We start from the raw sequence: 23,248 nt of genomic DNA, 5'->3' as shown, positions 1-23,248 counted from the left end.
GCAGACTTCTCCCCACTCCCCACTTGTTCCATCCCCTCTGTGAACAGCCACCCCTGCTGGGCTCCCTGCTTCCACACCTTCCCTCCCCTCTCCTCAGACAGCATCAGAACCCTCCAGGGATTAACCCATTCAAATCTCAACACTCATTTGCAAAACAATACCCATGTGACAGGCCAGACAACAGAGGCACAAGACTTGAAATAACAAGCAGGGACCTGGAATTTGAAATTAAACCGTTGGGCTGGGGATGTGGCTCAAGCGGTAGAGCGCTCGCCTGGCATGCATGCGGCCCAGGTTCAATCCTCAGCACCACATACAAACAAAGATGTTGTGTCTACCGAAAACTAAAAAATGAATATTTAAATTCTCTCTCTCTCACTCTCTCTTAAAAAAATTAAAAATAAATAAAAAATGAAATTAAACTGTTTGGCTCCAAAGGGCAAGTCGTAAGCACTGCCCTAGACTACCCTCCCGTGAACATCCAGGCCCAGTTAAATGTGCCTCCTCTGGGAAGCCTTCCTTCTCCTTCAGTAGCAAGAAATTTACTGAGTGCTCAGTATGTCTTTCCTTTGGGGGAGGGGGAGGGAACTATATGATAATAACCACTACATTATATTATTATTTAAACATTATTGGGCTGGGGATGTGGCTCAAGCGTTAGTGCGCTTGCCTGGCATGCGTGCGGCCCGGGTTCGATCCTCAGCACCACATACAAACAAAGATGTTGTGTCCGCCGAAAACTAAAAAAAAAAAAATATTAAAAAAAGAGTATTTAAAAAAAAAAACAAAAAAAACATTATTATTCCTAAATATCCTCAAGTCTTTCCCTGAAGACATTTCTGACCTGGCCACAGAGCCATTTTCCATTTAAACTTTACCCAGTAGGTTTGGGGGCCCCTTCTTAGTGCTGCAAGTATCCCAGCTCATTGAATCCCAGCTACACTGTGTAGAGCGCCTTGTGCATAGATGGTGGATGTTACAGAAGGGAAACTGAGGCTCAGGACGACAGAGACCGGCTGCCATGGGAAGAGGAAGAGCTGGTTCAAAGCCTGTGCTCACAGGCCTAACCCTTTGACCCTCTCACCATCACACTGGGTCAAGGAACCAGGCCAGTACCTAAGCAGTTGCTGTCCTGTAGACACACATTTGTTAGAGGATCAGGACCAGAGCAGGTACACATTGTTAGGAGGAAAGGGTAGGGGCAGGGGCAGTGCTGCCACCTAAGGCCCACCAGACAGGAGGCTGGGGGTGGGGGTGGACACGTGCTACATAGGGGAGTGGACAGCAGGCAGCTCTTCAGCTGCAGAACTCAGTCCCCAGGTGTGGTGGAGGCTTGGGGAAGACTGGGAGGGGCCACAGAGTGAGCCTGGAGGGGAAACTGGTGAAACAGCCCATGTGCCCCCCTCCCACATCCTGTTGGTCCCACTCCCACCTCCCAGGACCCCAAGCCAACCCTCCTCAGCTCCTGTCTCCAGCTCATTGTGGAAGGTGTAGGTGCCCAGCTCTAGCTGCATCTGGGGGGCAAGACAACAAGGAAATCCTCACCCCAGAGGTTTTTGGCCACTGAGAAGCAATTTTGGCAGCAGGGTGGATGGCGCTCAGAGATCAGGGAAGGGCAGCTGGATGAGGTGTGGGAGGTCACACCTGTGATGCTGGGGCAAACCACACAGGCCACAGTATGGGGGTAAATGGCCAGGGTCCCTGGGTGTAATGGTTAATGTGAATCATCAACTTGATTAGATTAAGGTATTCCAAGGATTAGGAGGGTTATGGGTTTGTCAATGAGACTCTGTCTAGGAATGATTGGCATGTGGGATAGCCAACTGAAATGGAGACCCTCCCTAAGTGTGGGCAGCACCAACCAATAGGATGATGGCTTGGATGGAATAAAAGTTGGAAGAACGAGGAAGCAGCAGCAGATGCAAGCTCAATTCTTCTTGAACAGGTTCTTTTTTTTTTTTTTTTAAAGAATTTCAGTATTTATTTTTTAGTTTTCGGCGGACACCACATCTTTTTTTTTTTTTTTTTAAAGAGAGAGAGATAATTTTAATATTTATTTTTTGCAGACACAACATCTTTGTTTGTATGTGGTGCTGAGGCTTGAACCCGGGTCGCACGCTTGCCAGGTGAGCGCGCTACCGCTTGAGCTACATCCCCAGCCCCTTGAACAGGTTCTTGATTACCGGTGTGATATCGTCTGAGGATACTAGACTCTCGCTTCTTCACTTTTCAAGGTGGATTCTCAAGAAGCCTTTGGTCTCAGACTAGGGTAGAACTGATCCCTCTTGTTCTGGGACTTCAGCCTCTTGAACCAGCTAACTGGTTCCCCCAGCTCTCCAGCCTGCAGACGGCCATTTTTGTGGACTATCACTTCCGGTCACATATGAGAACCTAATAAGTCCCCCTTTTATAATTATATTTCCTGTTGATTCTGTTCCTCTAGAGAAGCCTAATTAATACATGGGGTAAGGGGCCTCGGGCCTGACAGCAATCCCTCTGAACTTCACCATGGTGGGGACACCACTTCCGAGTCCAGGCCCAATGGGTTGGCTTGTTGGCCATGACCTGGGAGGAGTAGAGTGGACAGTGAGTTGGGATGGCAGCCCAGTCTCACCCGCCCACAGCGCTGGCTTAGAAGTCCATTCGTGCCCACAGTATGTCCCTTGAGTCCTAGAGCTTCCCCACCCAGGAATGCCAATCTTCCCCCAGGGCCTGTGGAAAAAATCTCACATTTAGGTTTCTTCAAGTCCTCCTCCACCTCATTTGTAAGGAACAAAAGGGCATGAAGTCAAGGGTCAAGTCTATGGCCTCTGCCCTGCCCCATCCTACCATACCCTCACCCTCAGAAGTGTCCCGCTGCCCACTCCTGCCACTCATAGTGCCAAGAACTGCTGTGGTTGTGCTCACAGAGCGTCAGGTTAGCACACCGGAAGGAGACCAGCCCCACAGCCAGGAGGAACTGCAGACAGGCAGGGGCAGCCAGAGGCCCTGGGGATGAGGCCAGCATCCAGGCTCCTTCACACCCCAGAGGTTTTGGACAGGGAAGAAAAGACAGTAAAATGAGGGGTCCAGCAAAGATAAGGGGAAGGGTTCCCCCAACAGTCCAGGGGACCCAGCAGCACTAAATCCCATTAAGTCAGCTTTTACACCCCACTTTGCTTCCTTACTGTATCTGAAATCTGGAAGCAGGTATCTTTGGAGAGGAACTCCTGGAAAAAGCTGTCCTCTGGAGGTAGAGAAGAAAAACAGGGGACACAGGTCATGCCCCATAGATAAAGTGGCACCAGAAGTGTCAAAGCCTGCCGCAGTCTCTGGCTGGGCACAAATCACGAGTCTCCACACTGCTTGTAGATTCAAACAGCAATTCTTTATTCCCGAACTCACACCGGCCGTCTACAAACACGTTCTGGGGGAATCCACGTTCTCTGCTCAAATCCACACTCTGCCCAAGTCCACTACTCATGGGCTTCTGTCTCCCAAAATATACTGTCTGACCCTAAGCACTCAAGAGGAACTCAGCAGCAGGATACGCCCTATTCTAAAGGGGGAACACCCTAATCTCCTATTATGCTAAACTGCCCTATTCTAAAGGGGGAACACCCTAATCTCCTATTATGCTAAACCACCCTATTCTAAAGGGGGAACACCCTAAACACGGATCCTGCCCTGGTCCTTGAGCAAGGTCACCTTTCAGAAGTCCTTCCACTAGACAGCATGGGAGTAAGCTGGCAAGGAGATTGTCATACCTACTTGGCTGATGGCTCCCAGCATCTCCCCCCTTCTGATTAATTAAACAACAAGTAATGTGGCTTAAGGACCGTGCCTGGTAGGTTGTCCAGTTCAACATATGGCTCTTACCCAGTTTTTATGGAAAACTGACCTTTAGGCGTCAGCCTCCTGTCTTAGGTTGATACCACTGCAACTGGATCATACCCGTCACTGACTACCGGTCCACCATACAGCCATACTTGTGGATAGGTCTATGCACCAGTGGGGGGGTGAGGTTCTTTGCCTCACCTCTGTTGGCCCCCAAATTTGGCCTTGGTGCCAGTGGGGGAGTGAGGTTAATGTGGCTTAAGGACCGTGCCTGGTAGGTTGTCCAATTCAACATATGGTTCTTACCCGTCATCGGAAAACTGACCTTTAGGCAACTGACCTTTAGGCGTCAGCCTCCTGTCTTAGGTTGATACCACTGCAATTGGATCATACCCGTCACTGACTACCGGTCCAGCATATAGCCATTGGCCCCCAAATTTTAGACCATCACTAGCAGAAGGGAGGAGGATACAGAAATGCCACGACACCAAGCCAATTGACAGTTCCTTTGGAAAAATTGCATCATTGGTGACACCATCAGCAAAGATCACTGGTGACACCATCAGCAAAGATATGCCAGCATTACCACAATTTGCTGCACTAAACGTAGTTACATAGTCCAGGCAAGTTCTGTAAGCAGTTCAAAGTGGAGGAATCTATCAATATGTCGTCTCCTCCCAAAGTCCGTTTCCTCCCAAAGTAAGTTGACTCCTTGATTGAGCATACTTGTTGAGTTATATTCATTGGGATGAAGATAGGAATTCTGGCAATGATGCTAAAAAGACATTATCCTGAAAAGAATTATTAAATATAATGAAAAGGAAAGGTGAAAGTAAACAAACAGATCTGTTAACCTCCTTAAAAAACAATTCTTAACAGCTGTTTACCTGATTTAAATTAGTAAACAAGCAGATCTGTTAACCACCATTAAAAACAATCCTTAACAGCTGTTTACTTAATTTAAATTAAGCCATTTAAATCACGAGAATAAAAAAAAATAATAATTTGGATCCATTTTCTCATGAGCGCTCCTCATATATGAAATATGGACATACGCACACACAGACATATAACACAAAACACAAATGTGCAAACAAACGTACAACACATAAGATAATAATAAAGGCCTTGTAGCTTTACCTAGGTGAAATCTCCATTGCAATGTTTAAAAACTCCATAGTCAAAAAATAAAACTGATCAGAAAAACATTAACCTAGGTTTGTATGAGCTCAAAAAATAAAAACAGAGTCTTATGATGTGGAAAAATAAAAACAGAGTCTTATGATGTGGAAAAATGCAATAATAAAATAGATATTGAAAAAAGCATCCTGGTTAATCACAGTTGCAGATGTAAGAATGGCCAAGCTGGAGTTCTGGATATCAGCTGTTACGGATTTGAGTCAAATCATCTTCTTTTCGATCTGTAGAAATCGTTTTGGTTAGTCTTTCTGGAATCCAAATCGGCTGCTGTTCTCCCTGTGGAAACACGCAAACAGAGCCCCGACTCCAGACAATCACTGGATCAGGACCTTTCCATTGTCCTGTTAGAATATCTTTCCAAAGAACTTTAGGCTTATGCACATTTTTTGGATACATATGCCTTTCCGCAGCACTAAGTCCTGATGAATCCAAATTTAAAAAGTTTAGAGTAAAAAGCGTTATTTTAAGTTTATCTTTGGGGGATATATACCCCTTTCCAATTCCCTCTTTTTGCTTTAATAAGTACGTTTTAATAGTTTGATGAGCTCTTTCAACTATGCCTTGTCCCTATGGATTGTATGGAATTCCTGTTATATGAGTAATACCAAATGATGAGCAAAATTGTTTAAAAGAGGTAGAGGTATAGCCAGGACCGTTATCAGTTTTTAACTGTTTAGGAACGCCCACAGTGGCAAAATTTTGTAAGCAATGAGCTATAACATCTTTAGTTTTTTCTCCGGCATGAAGGGAGCCCATCAAAAATCCGGAAGAAGTATCAATTGTAACATGTAAATATTTTAATTTTCCAAATTCTGGCAAGTGTGTGACGTCCATCTGCCAAATATGATTAGGTATCAGTCCTCTAGGATTGACTCCAAGATTAACTTGTGGTAAAAAGGTCACACAATTTTGACATTGTTTTATTATATGTCTGGCTTGTTCCTTAGTTATTTTAAAACGCTTTTGTAAAGTATTAGCATTAACATGGAATTTTTTATGAAAATTCGTAGCTTCTTCTAGTGTAGAGAAAATATGTATGTCATGTGTAGTTTTATCTGCTAAATCATTGCCCAAACTAAGGGCTCCAGGCAATCCTGTATGTGCTCTAATATGTCCTATAAAGAATGGATCTTTTCTGTCCCAGATTAGACTTTGTATAGTGGAAAACAAAGAGAAAACAGTAGAAGAAGGGGAAATCCTACCAGCATCTTCAAGAGATACTATAGCATTAACTACATACTGACTATCAGAAAATAAATTAAATACAGAATCTTTAAACATTAAAAAGGCTTGTAATACTGCATTAAGCTCTACCTTTTGAGCTGATTGTTTGGGTACTAAAAATGTAAAAGTTTGATCAGGGGTAACTACTGCTGCTGTACCATTATTTGACCCATCAGTGAATATATTTGGAGCATTCATGATAGGGGTTTTTCTTGTCATTTTTGGAAAAACTACAGGATGCTTAGACCAAAAAGACAACAAAGGATTAGATGGTAAGTGATTATCAAATGAAACATTAGATTTACACATGATTATTGCCCAAGTATTTAACTCATTAGCTAACTCATCAATTTGATCCATAGTGTATGGAGTAATAATTTTATTGGGAGAAATTCCAAACACTCCCTTCACTGCTTTTATTCCTTTGAGTATTAATTGTCCTACAGCCTCAGGATACCTAGTAAGAATAGTGTTAGGAGAATAAGATAAATGTATCCACAATAATGGACCTTCTTGCCAAAATACTCCTGTAGGAATATTTTTTGTTGGTAGTACAATAAATAATAAAGGCAAACTTATATCAATTCTATCCAAATGTATATTTTCCATATATGTTTCAATAATTTTTAATGCCTTTCTTGCTTCAGGAGTTAACATGCGAGGTGAGTTTGGATCTGATGGACCTTTTAGAATATCAAATAAAGGTCCCAACTCTCCTGTTGGTATGCCTAGATAAGGCCTTATCCAATTTATGTCTCCCGATAACTTTTGAAAGTCGTTAAGTGACTTGAGTTGATCTACTCGTATTTGAATTTTTGGTGGACAGACCATGGTTGAGGATAATACAACTCCTAAATAATTAATTGGAAAATTTAATTGTACTTTATCTATTGCTATCTCTAGATTATAATTTTTTAATAAGTTTGTAAGTGTGGCATAACATTCCAGCAATATGTTTTTATCTTTATGTGCCAATAATACATCATCCATATAGTGAAATATTTGTAGTTCAGGATTTTGATTTCTAAGTGGCTGGATTGCTTTATTAACATATATTTGACACATAGTTGGACTGTTAGCCATCCCTTGAGGGAGTACTTTCCATTCATATCTCTGATCAGGACCTTCATGATTTAATGCAGGGATAGTAAATGCAAAACGTGGACTATCCTCGGGATGAATTGGAATTGAAAAAAAACAATCTTTAATATCTATGGCTAAAACATGCCAGGTTTTTGGCAAAGCAGACAATTGAGGAATCCCTGATTGAGCAGGTCCCATAATAACCATTTCATTATTAATGGCTCTTAAATCTTGCAATAATCTCCATTTACCAGATTTCTTTTTAATGACAAAAATGGGAGTATTATGGGGAGATATGGAAGGTTGTATATGTCCTTTCGCTAATTGTTGTTTGACCAGATCATGGGCTACTTGTATCTTTTCTTTAGTCAGGGGCCACTGAGGAACCCACACTGGTCTTTCTGATTTCCAAGTAATTTTGATTGTCTCAGTGGCCCTTTCTGAAAATCCAACCCATGTCTGTCTGTTCCTTGATCTATTTGAATTGGTGCTGCTATACCTTGTCCTCGCTTTCCTAATCTTTTTTCTTTCCTAAAACCTTGTCTAGCCCTAGTAGTGGGCGCATTAGGATTGATGTTATTTGTTAACGTCAAACCTAATTGATCTAGGACATCTCGTCCCCATAAATTTATAGGAAGATGATCCAATACATAGGGCTGTATAGTTCCCTCACATCCTTCAGGATCCTTCCAATCTAATACCATTGCACTTCTATGGGGATTAGTAGCCACTCCTAGGCCTCGAAGCGTTTGAGTGGCTTGTTGTAATGGCCAATGTTTTGGCCATTCCTTACTAGATATGATGCTAAGGTCTGCACCTGTGTCCAGTAGCCCATTAAAGTCGTGTCCTTGAATATTTAGTTTTAACATTGGGCGAGAATCTAAATTTAAAGACAACATAGCCCAATCTACACCTGTGGAGCCTAATCCCCTGGAACCTCTTTTTACACTATGACTAGGAAATTTATTATGTAGGCTGGGTATTATTAACAACTGTGCTATTCTATCTCCAGGTGAAATTACTGATATACCTCTTGGAGAACTAGCTATAATTTTTATTTCACCTACATAATCGGGATCAATTACCCCAGGACTTATCATAAGTCCTTTTAATGTAGATGAACTACGTCCCAATAATAAGCCTACTGTCCCTTGGGGAAGAGGTCCTTTTATTCCTGTGGGAATGATTTGAACTCCCATCTCTGGAGTTAGTACTGCTCTGGCAGAGGCGCAGATGTCCAACCCTGCGCTCCCTCGGGTTTGTCTGATGAGGGATTTAATGGACAATGTGTCCTGGGCACTACTCTGATGGTGTTGCTGGGTTCCTCCACTGCCCCGTATATTTGTGGTTGTGGGCCCCGGAGCATTGGGCCCCCTTGTCCGTTTTTTGGCAATGGAGCCTGATGCCTTTCTCCACGATATCGTGGGTAAATACTTGGTCCTTGTCCGTTTTTTGATAAGGGAGTACCCTCTATGGTAGTTTGAGAACGGCATTCATTAGCCCAATGTCTCCCTCTACGGCATCGTGGGCAAATACCCGGTATTCTATTTCTTTGATCCAAGTTAGTAATGGACTCGACCATGCTCACCGTGAAGGGAGCTTGGGGACCATAGGTTGTTACAGCCTCCTTTAACTGCTTTACTGTTTTAAAATCTAAAGCACGGTGAATTCGCTGCCCTCCTGCCTGTTCAAGTACAGGGCATGCTAATCTTTGAGGTCCTGTCTCAGGATTCCATTTATCAACTACGGGGTTTGAGGGCCACTCAGCTGTCTCTATCGGTGGGGCTGTTGGTTGAATTAAACCCTCTTGTGATAAAACGGAGTTAGTAGCAGCCTCCTGTTGTGGCCTTTTTCCTAACACCCCCTTTTCCTTTAAATTTTCTTCCTCTGTCTGACTAGCTCGAGAGACCTTCTCTTTTGCTTGATCTAAAATGTCTTTCACCATGTTCTGAACCTCTAACAATTTACTTAACATCTTTTCAGTTTGTTTTAATCTACTATAAAGATAACGCAACCCAATAAGATAACACAAAACAAAACTGAAATTGAATGAAGCAAAAACGGAATAAAAAATCGTTGTATCAATTTTCTCTTCCTCAGGGCCGACAAACTTCAAGCCTTTAGTCAACCATTTTTTCCAGTTTGCCTGAGAAATTTCTAGGGATAGGCAGCTTGAAAGAAAAACAAAATAAATCAAAAGAAGAACACATTGTTTTTTGAAATGGTCACCCATTCTCTCGCCTTCCCTCAGGGGCGAGCAATTTCACTTACCTCCAAGTTTCAGACGTTCCGCGTACGGGCCACCAGATGCCGCAGTCTCTGGCTGGGCACAAATCACGAGTCTCCACACAGCTTGTAGATTCAAACAGCAATTCTTTATTCCCGAACTCACACCGGCCGTCTACAAACACGCTCTGGGGGAATCCACGTTCTCTGCCCAAATCCACACTCTGCCCAAGTCCACTACTCATGGGCTTCTGTCTCCCAAAATATACTGTCTGACCCTAAGCACTCAAGAGGAACTCAGCAGCAGGGTACACCCTATTCTAAAGGGGGAACACCCTAATCTCCTATTATGCTAAACTGCCCTATTCTAAAGGGGGAACACCCTAATCTCCTATTATGCTAAACCACCCTATTCTAAAGGGGGAACACCCTAAATACGGATCCTGCCCTGGTCCTTGAGCAAGGTCACCTTTCAGAAGTCCTTCCACTAGACAGCATGGGAGTAAGCTGGCAAGGAATTTGTCATACCTACTTGGCTGATGGCTCCCAGCAAAAGCCCAAACCACCACTGAACCCATGTTCTGACAAGATCCCCCTCCCACCTGCCACACCTGTCCAGAGAGGCTTGGGAGGCCGGCTTGAGCAGAGCAGGACCCTGCCTTCCATCGCCCCTCCCATGCCAGCCCCCCAGAAACTCACCCAGAATGTTGAGGAAGGCCTGGACTCCTGGCCCTGGTGGGGATGAAGAAACCCATTACCCCCTCTTGTTGGCTGCAGCCCCCCAACTTCACCTGGGTGATAACCACAAGAACAATGGCAGGGTCTCCGGTGTCACTTATCTCATGGGGAGTAGGAGTAGGGTGGGGCAGAGTGGAGCAAGGGGACCTGCAGATACAGCAGCCTCAGGACTTGGTACCCATACAATGACTTCCCACAAATCAAAGAGGAAGGTGAGGCTGGCCAGAAAGAGGACCAGGAAGGGGGAGGGGGGTGGGGCGCAGAGACTCAAGGATTCAGAACAGAGGGCACCTGGGAGGCCCGACAGATAGGGAGGCCAGGAAAGAAGCAAAGATCTGCTGAGGACTGCAGCACCCCCACCCTCCTCCTGGTGCAAGGACCAGAGAGCAACAGCAGCAGCAAGCACCTCCTAGGTGCTGGGGACTGTGCTAAAAGCTCTAAGGGCTTTATCTTACTGCCCCCTGGGAGGCGGGTGTAACAGGGACCTATTTTGCAAAGGAAGCAACCAGGCTTCAGTTAGGTGAAGGTGGAACCCACATATTCAAAAAGCCTGAGAACTTTCCCTTTGCTGCCCAGATATCAACCCCCTCCTACACCAAAGAGTTGGAAGGGCATATACCCCCTATATCAAGGGGAAACTGAGGACCAAAGAGAATGACATCAAATAGCTGGATTTAGAAAAAGTTGAGATTGGGGCCTCCTCAAACTATGGTTTGTTTTTTTGTTGTGATGGGGATTGAATCTAAGGGCACTCTGTCTCTGAGCCGCAGCCCCAGCCCTTCCCCCGACCCACCTTTGGTTCTTGGGATTCAACCCAGGGCCTTCTGCATGCGAGGCAAACACTCTACCAACTGAGCCACATCCCCAGCCCCCAGACCTGACTTGATCCAATACCTAAGCGTGTTGCTCCTACTTTCTGAATGAATAAATGGCTTACAAGGCGCTGCTGTCCCTGCTGCCCTTGCTCATCTCTCCACCCACAGCCCGGCCCAGGACAGTGTAGATCTGGAACCTGAGCAGACATGGTGCATGCCCCATCTAAGCAGGAGCTTAAAAGCCCCAGTGTGGCTCTGCCATTACTCTCATCCATCTGCCAGGAGCCTGGTGTCCCCCTGGAAGGGCAGCCTCTCCATCCAGGTTCTGGAATAAAGAGGACATGGAACTGAGTCAGAGCCACACACTGTAAGGGGTGTAGAAAATGAACAAGAAATCAAGTCTTATTCTTGAGCCTCAGAGATGTTGGGGTTGTCTATGATTCTGTAGCTCTACTACAGGCAAGACAGCGTACAAGACTAGATCCCCACGGCTCATGTCAGGAAAAGCAAACCAAGAAGACCAGAGGCCAGGCTGGCCATGGAGCTCGGTGGCAGAGCACCGCCTAGCACTGATGAAGCCCTGGTTCCATCCCCAGCACTGTCAGGAAAAAAAAAAAGACCAGAGGCTCCTATTCCAGCCCGGTCCCACCAGCTTGTAGAGAGGCGGTATCTTTCTAGTAAGGCTTGGCTTCCGCCATCCTCCCAGTTCCTACAGAACAGCAAAGGTTCTGCCCAGGGGGAGAGGCAGCCTTAGAGACAGAGCTCAGCAGTGTTGCCCTTGGGAACCGGTTTTTCTGGAACAATGCCTGTGAGCACTGTCCAACAAGACAGAGATCTTGACTGACAGCCGTTGAGAGAGCACTCAACATCTCCATACTAGTACAACAAGGAAAGGGCAGAGCAACCAGGAGAGTGAGAGACAACCAGGGAAGGAGATGGCCACCAAGAGCCCTAGGGGGTCACAGTCCACCCTGGGGCTGGGAGAGCTGTGGCCACGCACCCACTCAGGAACAGTCAGAGCTGCACCCAGACCCTCCACAAGAGGCAGCAGCCAGGCTGATACAGGGGCTGAAGCATGACCTTGGTTACTCTGCCCTGGTCACCACTCCTAGGAAACCCAGCTTAAAAATAAAACTGCTCCCTGGCAGCCTGGAAGCCCATACACGTACACAGCAAGGCTGCACTGTCGCACAAGTAGGCAGGGAGGGAAATTGCAAACTACCAGTCCCTGTCCGAAGTGGGCAAAAACATAAACACTCAGCCACAGGAGCAGCCTGCAAGCCACACACTCAACCTCACGGGAGGGAGGGGCTCTGACTCAGTCAGGAAGCCCAAACTCGGACCAATGACTGAGGTATGCCGCTCCAGGGCAACCCCGAGGAAGACAAGGTCACCATAAAAATAGGAAAAAACACTCTGAGCCTATCCATCCTAGGCTACATGCTGCAAGGAAATAGACGTCATGGGGTTAACTCAGGCAGGGCACAAACAAGTGACCAGGCACGCAGGACAGCTGCACTGAGTCCTGAGATCCATATCTGGAGTTGCTACAGTGTTATCAAAAATATGCAGTTTTCCACCAAGAAGTCAGAAGACAGGCAAAGGAACTGCAGAGCGCGATTCCTACACAGAAGAAAGGCAGCCACAGACACTGTTTCTGAAGGACGTTGGACTTAGCAGATGGTGGCTTCAGAGCAGCTGTTATGAAAAGTTCAAAGAACCAGAGGAGACCCCACATGAAGAACTGTAGGCAAATGTGGTGACGGTGGCTCATGAAACAGACTCCACTGAAGAGACAACCAAATGGACATGCAGGACCAGAGAGTGCAGCAGCTAACTTAAAAACTCACTAGAGGGCTGGGGTGGGGCTCAGTGGTAAAATGCTTGCCTAGCATGAATGAGGCACTGGGTTCGATTCCTAGCACCACATACAAATAAATAAAATAAAGGTCCATTAACAACTAAAAATATTTAAATAATAATAATAAAAAAAAAACTCACTAGAAGAGCTTCACAGAGACTCGGATCAGCAGAAGAATTGGTGAATTCGAAGACAGGCCAATAGAGATTGTGGAGTCTGAACAACAGAGAGGGGACAAGGAGGGAGAAAATGAACAGAGATTCAGGGAAATGTTAATACTATGTTAATAGATTTTAGAGAAAATATATACGATTATCTTCAAAGACACTGAAAAAAACCTATAAAATTCAACATCTCACTTTATTAAAATACTTAATCAAATAGGAATTGAATGATACTTTTTTGGGGGGAGGGATACCAGGGATTAAACTCAGGAGCACTCATCCAAGAGCCACATCCCCAGCCCTATTTTGTATTTTATTTAGATACAGAGTCTCACTGAGTTGCTTAGTGCCTCACTTTTGCTGAGGCTGGTTTTGAACTTGGGATCCTCCTGCTTCAGCCTCCCAAGGCGCAGAGATTACAGGCATGTGCCACTATGCTTGTGAGTGATACTTTCTTAATATGAATAGATATAAATATTATGTGCTAGATATGGAATAATGCTAATGAAAGTGGTAATTAGCTAAATAGATGATACATACTCTAATGCCAGTGTCTGTTTCTTTTTTATTATTATTATTATTTGTTCTTTTTAGTTATATATGACAGTAGAATGCATTTTGACATATCATAAACACTTGGAGTATAACTTCCCATTCTTGTGGTTGGACATGATGTGGAGTTACACTGGCTGTGGGTTCATACATGAACACCGGAAAGTCATGTCCAATTCATTCTACTGTCTTTCCCATTTCCATCCCCCACCCCTTCTGCTCATTCCCCTGCCCAATCCCTTGAGCCTCCACTCCACACACACACACACACACACACACACGTACTGCCTATTGTGAGTCAGCATCCCCATATCAGAGAGAACATTTGGCCTTTGGTTTTTTGGGATTGCTAATGCCAGTATCTTACTAAAAGCAGAAATGCTGGAAACATATCACTAAGTTCAGGAACAAGGCAAGGATACCCACTATTTTTGCTACTATTCAAAATTTTACTACAGGTATTAGCCAATGCAATTAGACAAGAGAAATAATGTACAAGCACCAGAATTGGTAAAGAAACTGTAAATCTATATAAGCATATAATATGAAAGCTGACTTGTAAAACCCAAGGGAATCAGTGATAGAACTAATTCAAATAATATTTCAATTATGTTGACAGGATATCAACTTGGTACTCAGAAATCAATAGTCTTGCCGGTTGGGGTGGTGCATGTCTATTATCCCAGCAGCTCAGAAGGCTGAGGCAGGAGGATCTCAAGTTTGAGTCCAGCCTCAGCAACTTAGTGAGACCCTGTCTGAAAATTTAAAAAATTATTTTAAAAAAAGGGCTGGGGATATGGTTCAGTGGTTAAGCACCCCTGGGTTCAATCCCTGGTACCAAAACAAACAAACAAAAAATAAAGAAACAAAAAAGGGGCTGGGGATGTGGCTCAAGCGGTAGCGCGCTCACCTGGCATGTGTGTGGCCCAGGTTTGATCCTCAGCACCACATACAAAAAAAAAACCAAAGATGGGGCTGGGGATGTGGCTCAAGCAGTAGCACGCTCGCCTGGCATGCGTGCGGCCCGGGTTCGATCCTCAGCACCACATACAAACAAAGATGTTGTGTCCGCCAATAACTAAAAAATAAATATTAAAATTCTCTCTCTCTCTCCCTCTCTCACTCTCTCTTTAAAAAAAAAAAAAAAAAAAAAAAAAACCAACAACAAAGATGTTTTGTCTGCCAAAAAACTAAAAAATATATATATATATAATTCTCTCTCTTTCTCTCTCTCTCTCTCTTTAAAAAAAAAGAAACAAAAAGTCTTTATAAACATAAACAATAACCAATTAGAAGATACAACGAGAGCTGGTTGTGGTGGACCTCTCCTATAATCCCAGTGACTCAGAAGGCTCAGGCAGGAGGATTGCAAATCCAAAACTAGCCTCAGTAACTTAGCAAGAACCTAAGCTACATTGCAAGACAGTCTCAAATAAAAAACAAAAAGGACAAAAGGGGCTGGGGATGTGGCTCTGTGGATAATCAACCCTGAGTTGTTTAATCCCTGGTGCCAAAAAAAAAAAAAAAAAAAGAAAGAAAGAAAGAAACATGTAGCCTCTTAAACAGATGCAGAAATTCTAAATAAATGATCAACAAGCTGAGTCTGGTGATGTATAGAAAAGAAAACACATGGTGCCCAAGTTGAATTTATTCTAAAAATGCAAGGTTAGAGACAAGAACATTAATTAATGTAATTTACCTCTTTAACAGAGAAGCAGGACCATCTCAATGAATGCAAAGTGCATCCTGCTACCCCAGGGAAATAGACCCCATGATGCGTATCACACTAGTGGGAACATGGGGCTAGGAACTATCAGGGACAGTGCGGAGAGTGGCTGGCCAGTCGTTGAGAGAGGATCTAGACACTGGGAACTTCACTACAGTCAGTTTTACACTAAAAAAGCAAATCCTTCCCATCCTCAATTGAAACATCTTTTTCAATGCACTTAGAATAAAGTAACCACTTGAATTTGAGAAACATAAAAGCAAGGTGATGAGTTTCCAAATAGTAATAAAATGTGGGGCTGTAGAATTTTGGGCTGGGAGAGAGGTGACAGGGAGAAGAAAATAGGAAAACCTGATGTTGCTAATGTTTCTCAAGTTGGGTGTTTCTTTTAGTAGTCCACTCTGTTGCTTATGTACACTTGGTATAAATCATTTCACACATAGCAAATATTTCATATTGTATCTGTATATATTTTTATTCATTTATTTTAAACTGACAAGATTTTATGCATTTATCCTGAACAATATAAGGATGTGTAGTATATATGCATTGAATATTTCATAGTTCTATTTTTTTTTTAAGAACAAATAAAATTACATTTATTTAGGGCTAATTAGGATTGCAATCAAGGTGCCAGGCAAGGTGGTGCACACCTGTGATCCAAGCAGGCTAGGAGGCTGAGGCAGGAGAATCACAAGTTCAAAGCCAGCCTCGGCCATTTAGGTGAGACCCTAAGCAACTTAGCAGAGACCCTGTCTCAAAATAGAAAATAAAAAGGGCTGGAGATGAGGCTCAGAGGTTAAGTGCTTCTGGTTTCAATCCCTGGTACCAAATAAATAAATAAACTTCAGACAGGGTCTCACTAATTTTTAGCTGAGCGCTCACTAAATTGCTGAGGCTGGCCTCGAACTTGCGATCTTCCTGCCTCAGCCTCACGAGTTGCTGGGATGCCAAACACACACCACTGTGCCCAGATCCAAGCTTGTTTGTTTGTTTTTAATATTTCATAATTTAAAAAAGTGATCTCACGGTGCTGCCCCTAAACCTGCTGGATCCCCCAGCCTGGAGAATCACTGTACCTTTTGTATCTAAGGTTGGGGGTGTCCTCCCTCTCCCCGCCCTCATCCAGTCAGGAGTGCATCCTGGCTCTCTGCGCCTTTGGCATCTCCATCCACCCAGCCCAGCCCTGCAAAGCCCAGGCGGCTGTCATCTGCTTCCTGACCACTCTTCCGGCTCGGACTGGTGCTGCCCTCCCTCCTTGTTTCCCCTCTCTGTGGCAGGATGTCTCCCGTGCGGTTCAGCTAAAACCCGTCAGTGCCTTACCTGCCTGGTGCAAGTCCCCAAGTCACGAGACTGTTCATGACCCTGCGTGATCGGCCTCTGTCTCCCTCTGAAGACTCATTTTCTGTCATTCTGAGCTCCACTCTCCAGGCCCAGTCGTCCTGGGATTTCTTCTCTTCTGCTGTGGTGTTCATTGGTTTGTTTGTGGTGCTGTGGATGGAACCCAGGTCTCTGGGCTTGCTACAGAGGCCTCTACCACTGCACAACACCCCCAGGCCCCACTCGGAGACCCTCCGTTTTCTTTAACATGCCCACGTCTTCAGCCCAGAGGACCTTCCTGTTCCCTCTCCCTTCCACCTGCCTCTAGCCATTTTAATTTCATTTAAAAAAATAATTAATTAGGGCTGAAAAGAAATTCTTATCTGAGTATACTAAACACCACTGAGTTGACCGGCCGGGTGGCACACGCCTAGAATCCCAACTAGTTCAGGAGGCTGAGGTAGAAGGATCCCAAGTCAAGGCCAGCCTGGGGCAACTTAATGAGACCACATCTCAAAAAAAAAAAAAAGTTCTGGGGACGTCCCCAGGATGGTGGGGTGCCCTGGGTTCCACCCCCCAGTACTGAACATAACAAAACAGGAATCATTGAATCCTACAACTAAAATGGATGAACTTTTTTCATGTTTTGAATACATTTCCATCACTGCATATATCACAATGTAATACATTTTGTCTGAATTGTAGTAAAACACAGGACACAAACTTTACCTTCTTACCAGGGACAGTAGCATGTGCCTGTAATCTCAGTTGCTGGGGAGGCTGGGGTAGAAGTATCATAAGTTCGAGGCCAGCCTAGGCTACTTACGGAGACCCTGTCTCAAAATAAAAAGTTTAAAAAGGGCCCGGGGATGTGGCTCATTGGTAGAGCACTTGCCTGGCATGTGTGAGGCCCTGGGTTTGATCCTCAGAACCACATAAAAATAAATAAATAAATAAAAGATATTGTGTCCATCTACAACTAAAAAATATTTTTATAATTAATTAATTAGTTAATTAATTTTTGTTTTGGTACCAGGAATTGAACCCAGGGGTACTTTACCACTGAGCCACATCCCTAGCCCTTTTTTTAGGACAGGGCCTTGCTAAATGGCTGAGGCTGGCCTTGAATTTACAATCCTCCTGCCTCAGCCTCCCAGAGTCCTGGGATTATAGATGTGGGACCCCATGCCTGGCTCTAATTTCATTTGAAATGTCACTTCCTGCTGTAATTTGGGTCTTAAGCGTTCCCAGAGGCTGAGTGTCGAAGGCTTGGGCTGGCCTGTGGTGCTGTGGGGAGCTGGTGGCAACTTTAGGAGGTGGAGCCTAGGGGAAGGAATTAGGTCAGAGGTGTGTGTCTCGTTCCCTCTCTCTTTTTCTGCTTTGTGTAGCCCTGAGGTGAGCAGCTTTGCTTTCCCATGGTACTCCCCACCATGATGTTTGGCCTTCCCAAGGCCCTCAAACAATGGAGGCAACCAACTAAAACCTTTGACATGGCAGGGCTGGGGGAGCTGGGGTTGTGGCTCAGAGGTAGAGTGCTTGCCTACCATGTATGAGGCACTGGGTTCCATCCTCAGCACCACATAAAGTAAAATAAAGACAATGTGTCCACCTATAAGTGAAAAATAAATATTAAAAAAAAACCTTTGACATCAAGGGTCAAAATAAAATCTTCCTCCTTATAAGTTGATTTTCTCAGGTATTTTGTTACAGTAACAGAAAATCAACTAACATACTTCCTTACCTAGTTTTTTGTTATTAGCCCTTGAAAACCTCCCTCTCTTATGTTTAATCACAATGTGCCAATAAAAATATGGAGAAACACCAAACCAAAACAAAACAAAAACCCCTCCCTCTCTTATGATCCCACTCTCTGTTTTCCTAACTTCTGACCAAAAGTAGATTTCCAGGAAACCCAAAGCCCATAGGGGATGACAGGACACTGAGACAGAAGAAGCCTGGATCGCTGCCCTCTGGTTGTGACCTTCTGAAAGACATTTGAAATATTAGTTCAAATGTTGCATAAAGGTTAGCCCCAGAACCTTGTGGTTTAAATCCAAACTCAACATATTATCTTCTTACACTCTTTGTGAGTCAGGAGTTATTTATTTTTTTTGGTGCTGGTGGTTGAACCCAGGGCCTCATGCCCGCTTGGCAGGCACCCTAACCACTGAGCTACACCCCTAGCCCTCAAGTCAGTAGGTTCTGACTCAAGTCTCTCATGAGGTTTGCTTTTGAGATGTTGGTTGCAGCCACGGTCATTTGTGGTGCTGGGGGCTTCCCCTCCCAGGGGGCTCACTGCGTGGCTGCTGGCTGGGAGGCCTCAGTTCCTCGCCTCACGGACCTACCCGTAGGACTGCTTGAGCATCTTCGTGACACAGCAGCTGGCTTCCCCTGAAACAAGTTACCCAGGAGGAATGCAAGCAGGGAGCCAAAGGGACTTTGGTGACCAGATCTCTGAAGTCAATTGTGCTCAATTCTATTGATTAGAAGTCAGTCCAACTCATGGCTCCACCTCCTAAAAGACGTATGGAGAATGTGCGAGCGTTCCTAAAACCGCCACACCTGGGAGACGGACATGGAACCCATCCAGTACCTGCACTGGAGGGAAAGCAAATCTCAGCCTGAGCACTACTGGGCTTTGCAGTCAGGGCTATATTCACGCTCCCTGGCAGTCCCACTGTGTGTCCCTACTAAGTTTCCATTCCATTTCTTCTCGGGTGAATAATCACAGTTTCTTCTCCTTCCTCAAACGTGCAACACTCTCCCTTACCTTCTCCTCCGTCCACCTGCATCTGCGCCTCCCCATCTCCTCTCTCCCCGCCTGCAGGGTGGAATCACTCTCCTCTCAAAGCTTAGCTCCTCCAGCCTCCTCTCCCTTCTTGATTTCTCAGTCGCTGCTTGTCCGTGTTTCCTGTTTTTCATTCTGTCTTTCTCCCCCACCTCCCCGAGCTGGGGCTCAAACCCAGGGCCTCAAACATGTTAGGCAAACGCTGTCCCAGGAGCCACATCCCAGTCCTCCCGGTTTCTCTTTTTTTTCTTTTTGTCTTTTCACTGGAGGGTCCACGGGGCAGGGACCTTATTCTCTACACACGGAACAGGGCCTGGCTTGCCAGGGGCAATCAATAAATGAGTGAATGAATGGGGGGAGGGAAAGTCAGGAAGGAAGAATGAGCAGGCTGAGCAGTGTGGGTTTTGGTCCCAGGGATTGAACTCAGGGCCACTTAACCAATATGCCACACCCCCAGCCCTTTTTGTGTTTTATTTAGAGACAGAGGCCTCCTTTACTCAGGGCCTCGCCAAGTTGCTGAGGCTGGCTTTGAACCGCTGATCCTCCTGCCTCAGCCTCCCAAACCGCTGGGATTACAGGCGGGCGCCACCTCCCTAAATATCTTAAACCAGGCAAGAAGACTCCGAAGGGAAGAGGTGACTTTTAACTCATGGCTGTCCCTGGTACTTGTTCCTTTGCTCAACACACGTCCTGTAAATGTGAGCTGATCGGCCTGCTGCCAGCTGATTGTCAAGGCCACACAAGCCCTGGCACCTTTCTTTGTGCTGTTGTTGGGTGACCCACCGTGCTTCCCCTGGATCTGTCTTTGGCCTGCCCAGACAGGCCTCCCCAGCTGGCTGCCTGCCCCCTGCAGAGGGGAGATACATCAGCTTCCTGTCCCTGCTCTGCCTTCTGAGGACACCCAGGCTCAACCACTGTCTCAGGTGGCAGCCAGCCAGGGAGCCTGAAGTGGCTGTTCCTTGGTTTTTCCCAGAAACTGTTAGGAATGGCTCAGCCTTGGGTTGGGGTTGCTCCCCTGGCCCCCAGTGGAGGTGACAGGCTGGGCTGGGTGAGAGGCAGTAGCATCCTAGCTCGGCCACTCTCCAGCCCGGTGACATGGGCTAAGTTATTAAGTCTTTTTTCTTTTTTTTTTTTTTTAAACTTTTGTGTTTTAGTTGTAGATGGACACAATGCCTTTGTTTATTTTTATGGGGTGCTGAGGGTGGAACCCAGGGCCTCAGGCTAGCGCTCCACCACTGAGCCCCAGCCCAGCCCCAGTTCTTCATCTTTTTGAGCATCTCTTTTCTCATCAATAAAATGGCAATCTGGGGGCTGGGAATTTAGCTCAGTTGGTAGAATGCTTGCCTTGCATGCGCAAGGCCCTGGGTTCAATCCCCAGCACCAAAAAAAAATAAAAAAATAAAATGGCAAGCTGTCATGGAGAAAATGAACATGGAGCAAAGTGCAGGGGCTGACAGCAGGGTTGTGGGGCCACCTGGCTTGGGTTTAAATCCCCTTATTCCTTTGTAGCTATGCAACTCTGGGCAAGTTACTTAACCTCTCTGTGTATAAAATAGGTATGGTAATAGTATCTGGCTCATGGGGTTGTCATGAGGATGAGAACTGCCTGGCATGGAGTCGGAGCTCATCACTTCTGGGCTGGCTGTGCTATTACCCTGATTTCTGTAGTGCTCAGTGGGAAAAGTTCTTGTGGTTCTGAGCCCTGCCCTGGTGGCGGTCACACGAGGGAGGCTGTGTTTGCATCATGTCAAGTGCCATGGGCACCCAGAAGACTGAAACTCCCTCAGTTTGTGGCTGCTGCTGGAAATGTCTTTGGGTGTACACTAAGGGTTTTCTGAGCAAACAGGAGAGGGAAAAGCTCCCTGTTAGGTCGGTGGTGGCCACTTGGTGGCGGTTTAGAATAGAACAAAGCAGCCACGGGAAAGGAACATCAGTCGGGCGCCGTAGGAAACGCCTGTCAATCAGCAGGACCCCCTGGCCAATCCTGGAGTTCAGCCAGCTCCCCTGACCAACTCCAATGGGACAAGGGACCCTAAAAAGACCTCTTCCTGTCCCAGGCCCTTCCCTTCCTGCCATAAGCCCCATAAAAGTCCAGTCTGGTCGAGCTTCCACGCGATTTCTCCTCAGACCCTTCTCCTGTCCCCTCTGTGGGCTGATCCTCCAGGGAGCGATATCTCAATAAAGCCTGGTTTGGCGGCCTCTTTAAATCTGCCTCCTTTGGTCGCTGCCCGCCGTCGCCTGATCTGACACTCGCTATAGCACGTGGTGACAGGAGGAGCCAAAGTAAAGGGAGCTAGGCTGAAGAGGCCCGTGGGGTTTGGTGAGAAGGAAGCTGAGCTGGACTACAGAGGTGCGGTGGGCGAGGGAGGCAGGCTGGAAGCAGGCCATGCAGAGATCCAGATGCCTGGTTAGGGAGGTCTTTGCTAGAGCCGGGCAGGTGCTGGTGGCTGCACATCTGTCCAGCTCCTCCCAGCTGTCTCCTGGGCTGCAGAAGCTGAAGCAGTAAAAATGCATGTATTGCAGGTGTTCCACCACAGTTCTGATCATGTCAAAATTAAAGTTGGACCCAATGCAATGGAGGAGAAGGGTGTGGCTCCAGGCGGCCCTCCTGCGGCTGTGCTTCCAAGAGGTCTGCTGTGGCTCTGGGACCACTATACTGCGGAGGCTTCTAAACCCTTGGATTGCAGTTTGCCTCCCTTGAACAGCTGTGTATTGCTCTGCCTGTGACATACCACTATAAGTAGATCCCTGCCCAGGAAGCTATTTATAGCAATTCCACTAGAGATGTCTCCTCATCTTTCACAAAGCTTTGGGTCCCTAATTCTGCCAGAACTCACCACTCCAGAGCTGTCAAGCCCAACGATTTATTTATCCAACTACCCACCCATCCACCCACCCCTCCAATCATTTATTTATTCTCTCCTTCATCATTTACCAAGCTCTTATTCTGTAGCAGGCATTGGACTGGTGGTAGACTGGGAACAGGGAGGCAAATCAGACTATTGCTATGAATTGAGCTGCCCTAAAACAGAGGCTTACAATAACAATCATTTGTTTTCTTACCATCTTGCAATTTGGGCAAGACCATGAGGGGATGGCTCTTCCTTCCTTCCTTCATGTGGCATCACTTGGAGCACCTCATTTTGGACAGGAAGATCTGCTTCCAAGATGGGCACACTCCCATGAATGGCAGCTTGGTGACAGCTGTTGCCTGGAACTCTGATTCTCCACATAGGCCTCCCCACAAGACTGCTTGGGCTTCCTCACAGTATGGAGGCTGAATTCCAAGAGAAGGAAATGAAAGCTTGTCATGAGACGCTCTGGACAGGAGTTATGTACACATGTTTCAGTCTTGAGTAAAGAAGTACTGAACTGGTATTGCCCTCCCCTCAAAGGTACAGCTCCCAATGGGGTTGAATTACACCCACTTGTTTGTTGTAACCCTTTGCCCTTTTTTTGGATAGAATGTTCCATGAATTAGCTCCCAGTATTAATATAATCCAGGTTTGAGGCATGCTTCTCCTCTTTCTTGCCTGCCTTGTCACCCTTGTGGGAGCTGTGGCTGAGGAGTAGTTGCTGAACCCAAAGAAAAAGGTACTTTCTGTGACTGTGTCTTTATTTAGTCATCCCAAATTCATTTGGAGTGACCCTGATTGATTTAATCGTGTGTTCCCACAGAAGCTGCCAGTTCTCTTCAAGGATAAGCCAAGAATTGGCACAGTGTCATTTCTACCA

At 45.8% G+C, this 23,248-nt stretch overlaps 1 protein-coding gene across 1 annotated transcript; it reads right to left on the bottom strand.

Moving 5' to 3' along the window:
- Window positions 1-1,296: 1,296 nt before the first annotated feature.
- Window positions 1,297-19,090, bottom strand: Spdyc (speedy/RINGO cell cycle regulator family member C). The gene is given in 11 exon segments (XM_076842943.2): window positions 1,297-1,352; window positions 1,490-1,516; window positions 1,519-1,563; window positions 2,487-2,721; window positions 2,723-2,808; window positions 2,890-2,959; window positions 3,168-3,226; window positions 10,249-10,272; window positions 10,275-10,313; window positions 10,316-10,434; window positions 19,071-19,090. Coding segments are annotated over 11 exon segments (780 nt in total).
- Between the last annotated feature and the right edge of the window lie 4,158 nt (window positions 19,091-23,248).

Source organism: Callospermophilus lateralis, chromosome 2 (assembly GCF_048772815.1).
Source record: "Callospermophilus lateralis isolate mCalLat2 chromosome 2, mCalLat2.hap1, whole genome shotgun sequence".
NCBI lineage: Eukaryota > Metazoa > Chordata > Mammalia > Rodentia > Sciuridae > Callospermophilus > Callospermophilus lateralis.
Note: the sequence above shows the minus strand (reverse complement) of the source record. Positions and strands in the feature narration are given on the sequence as shown.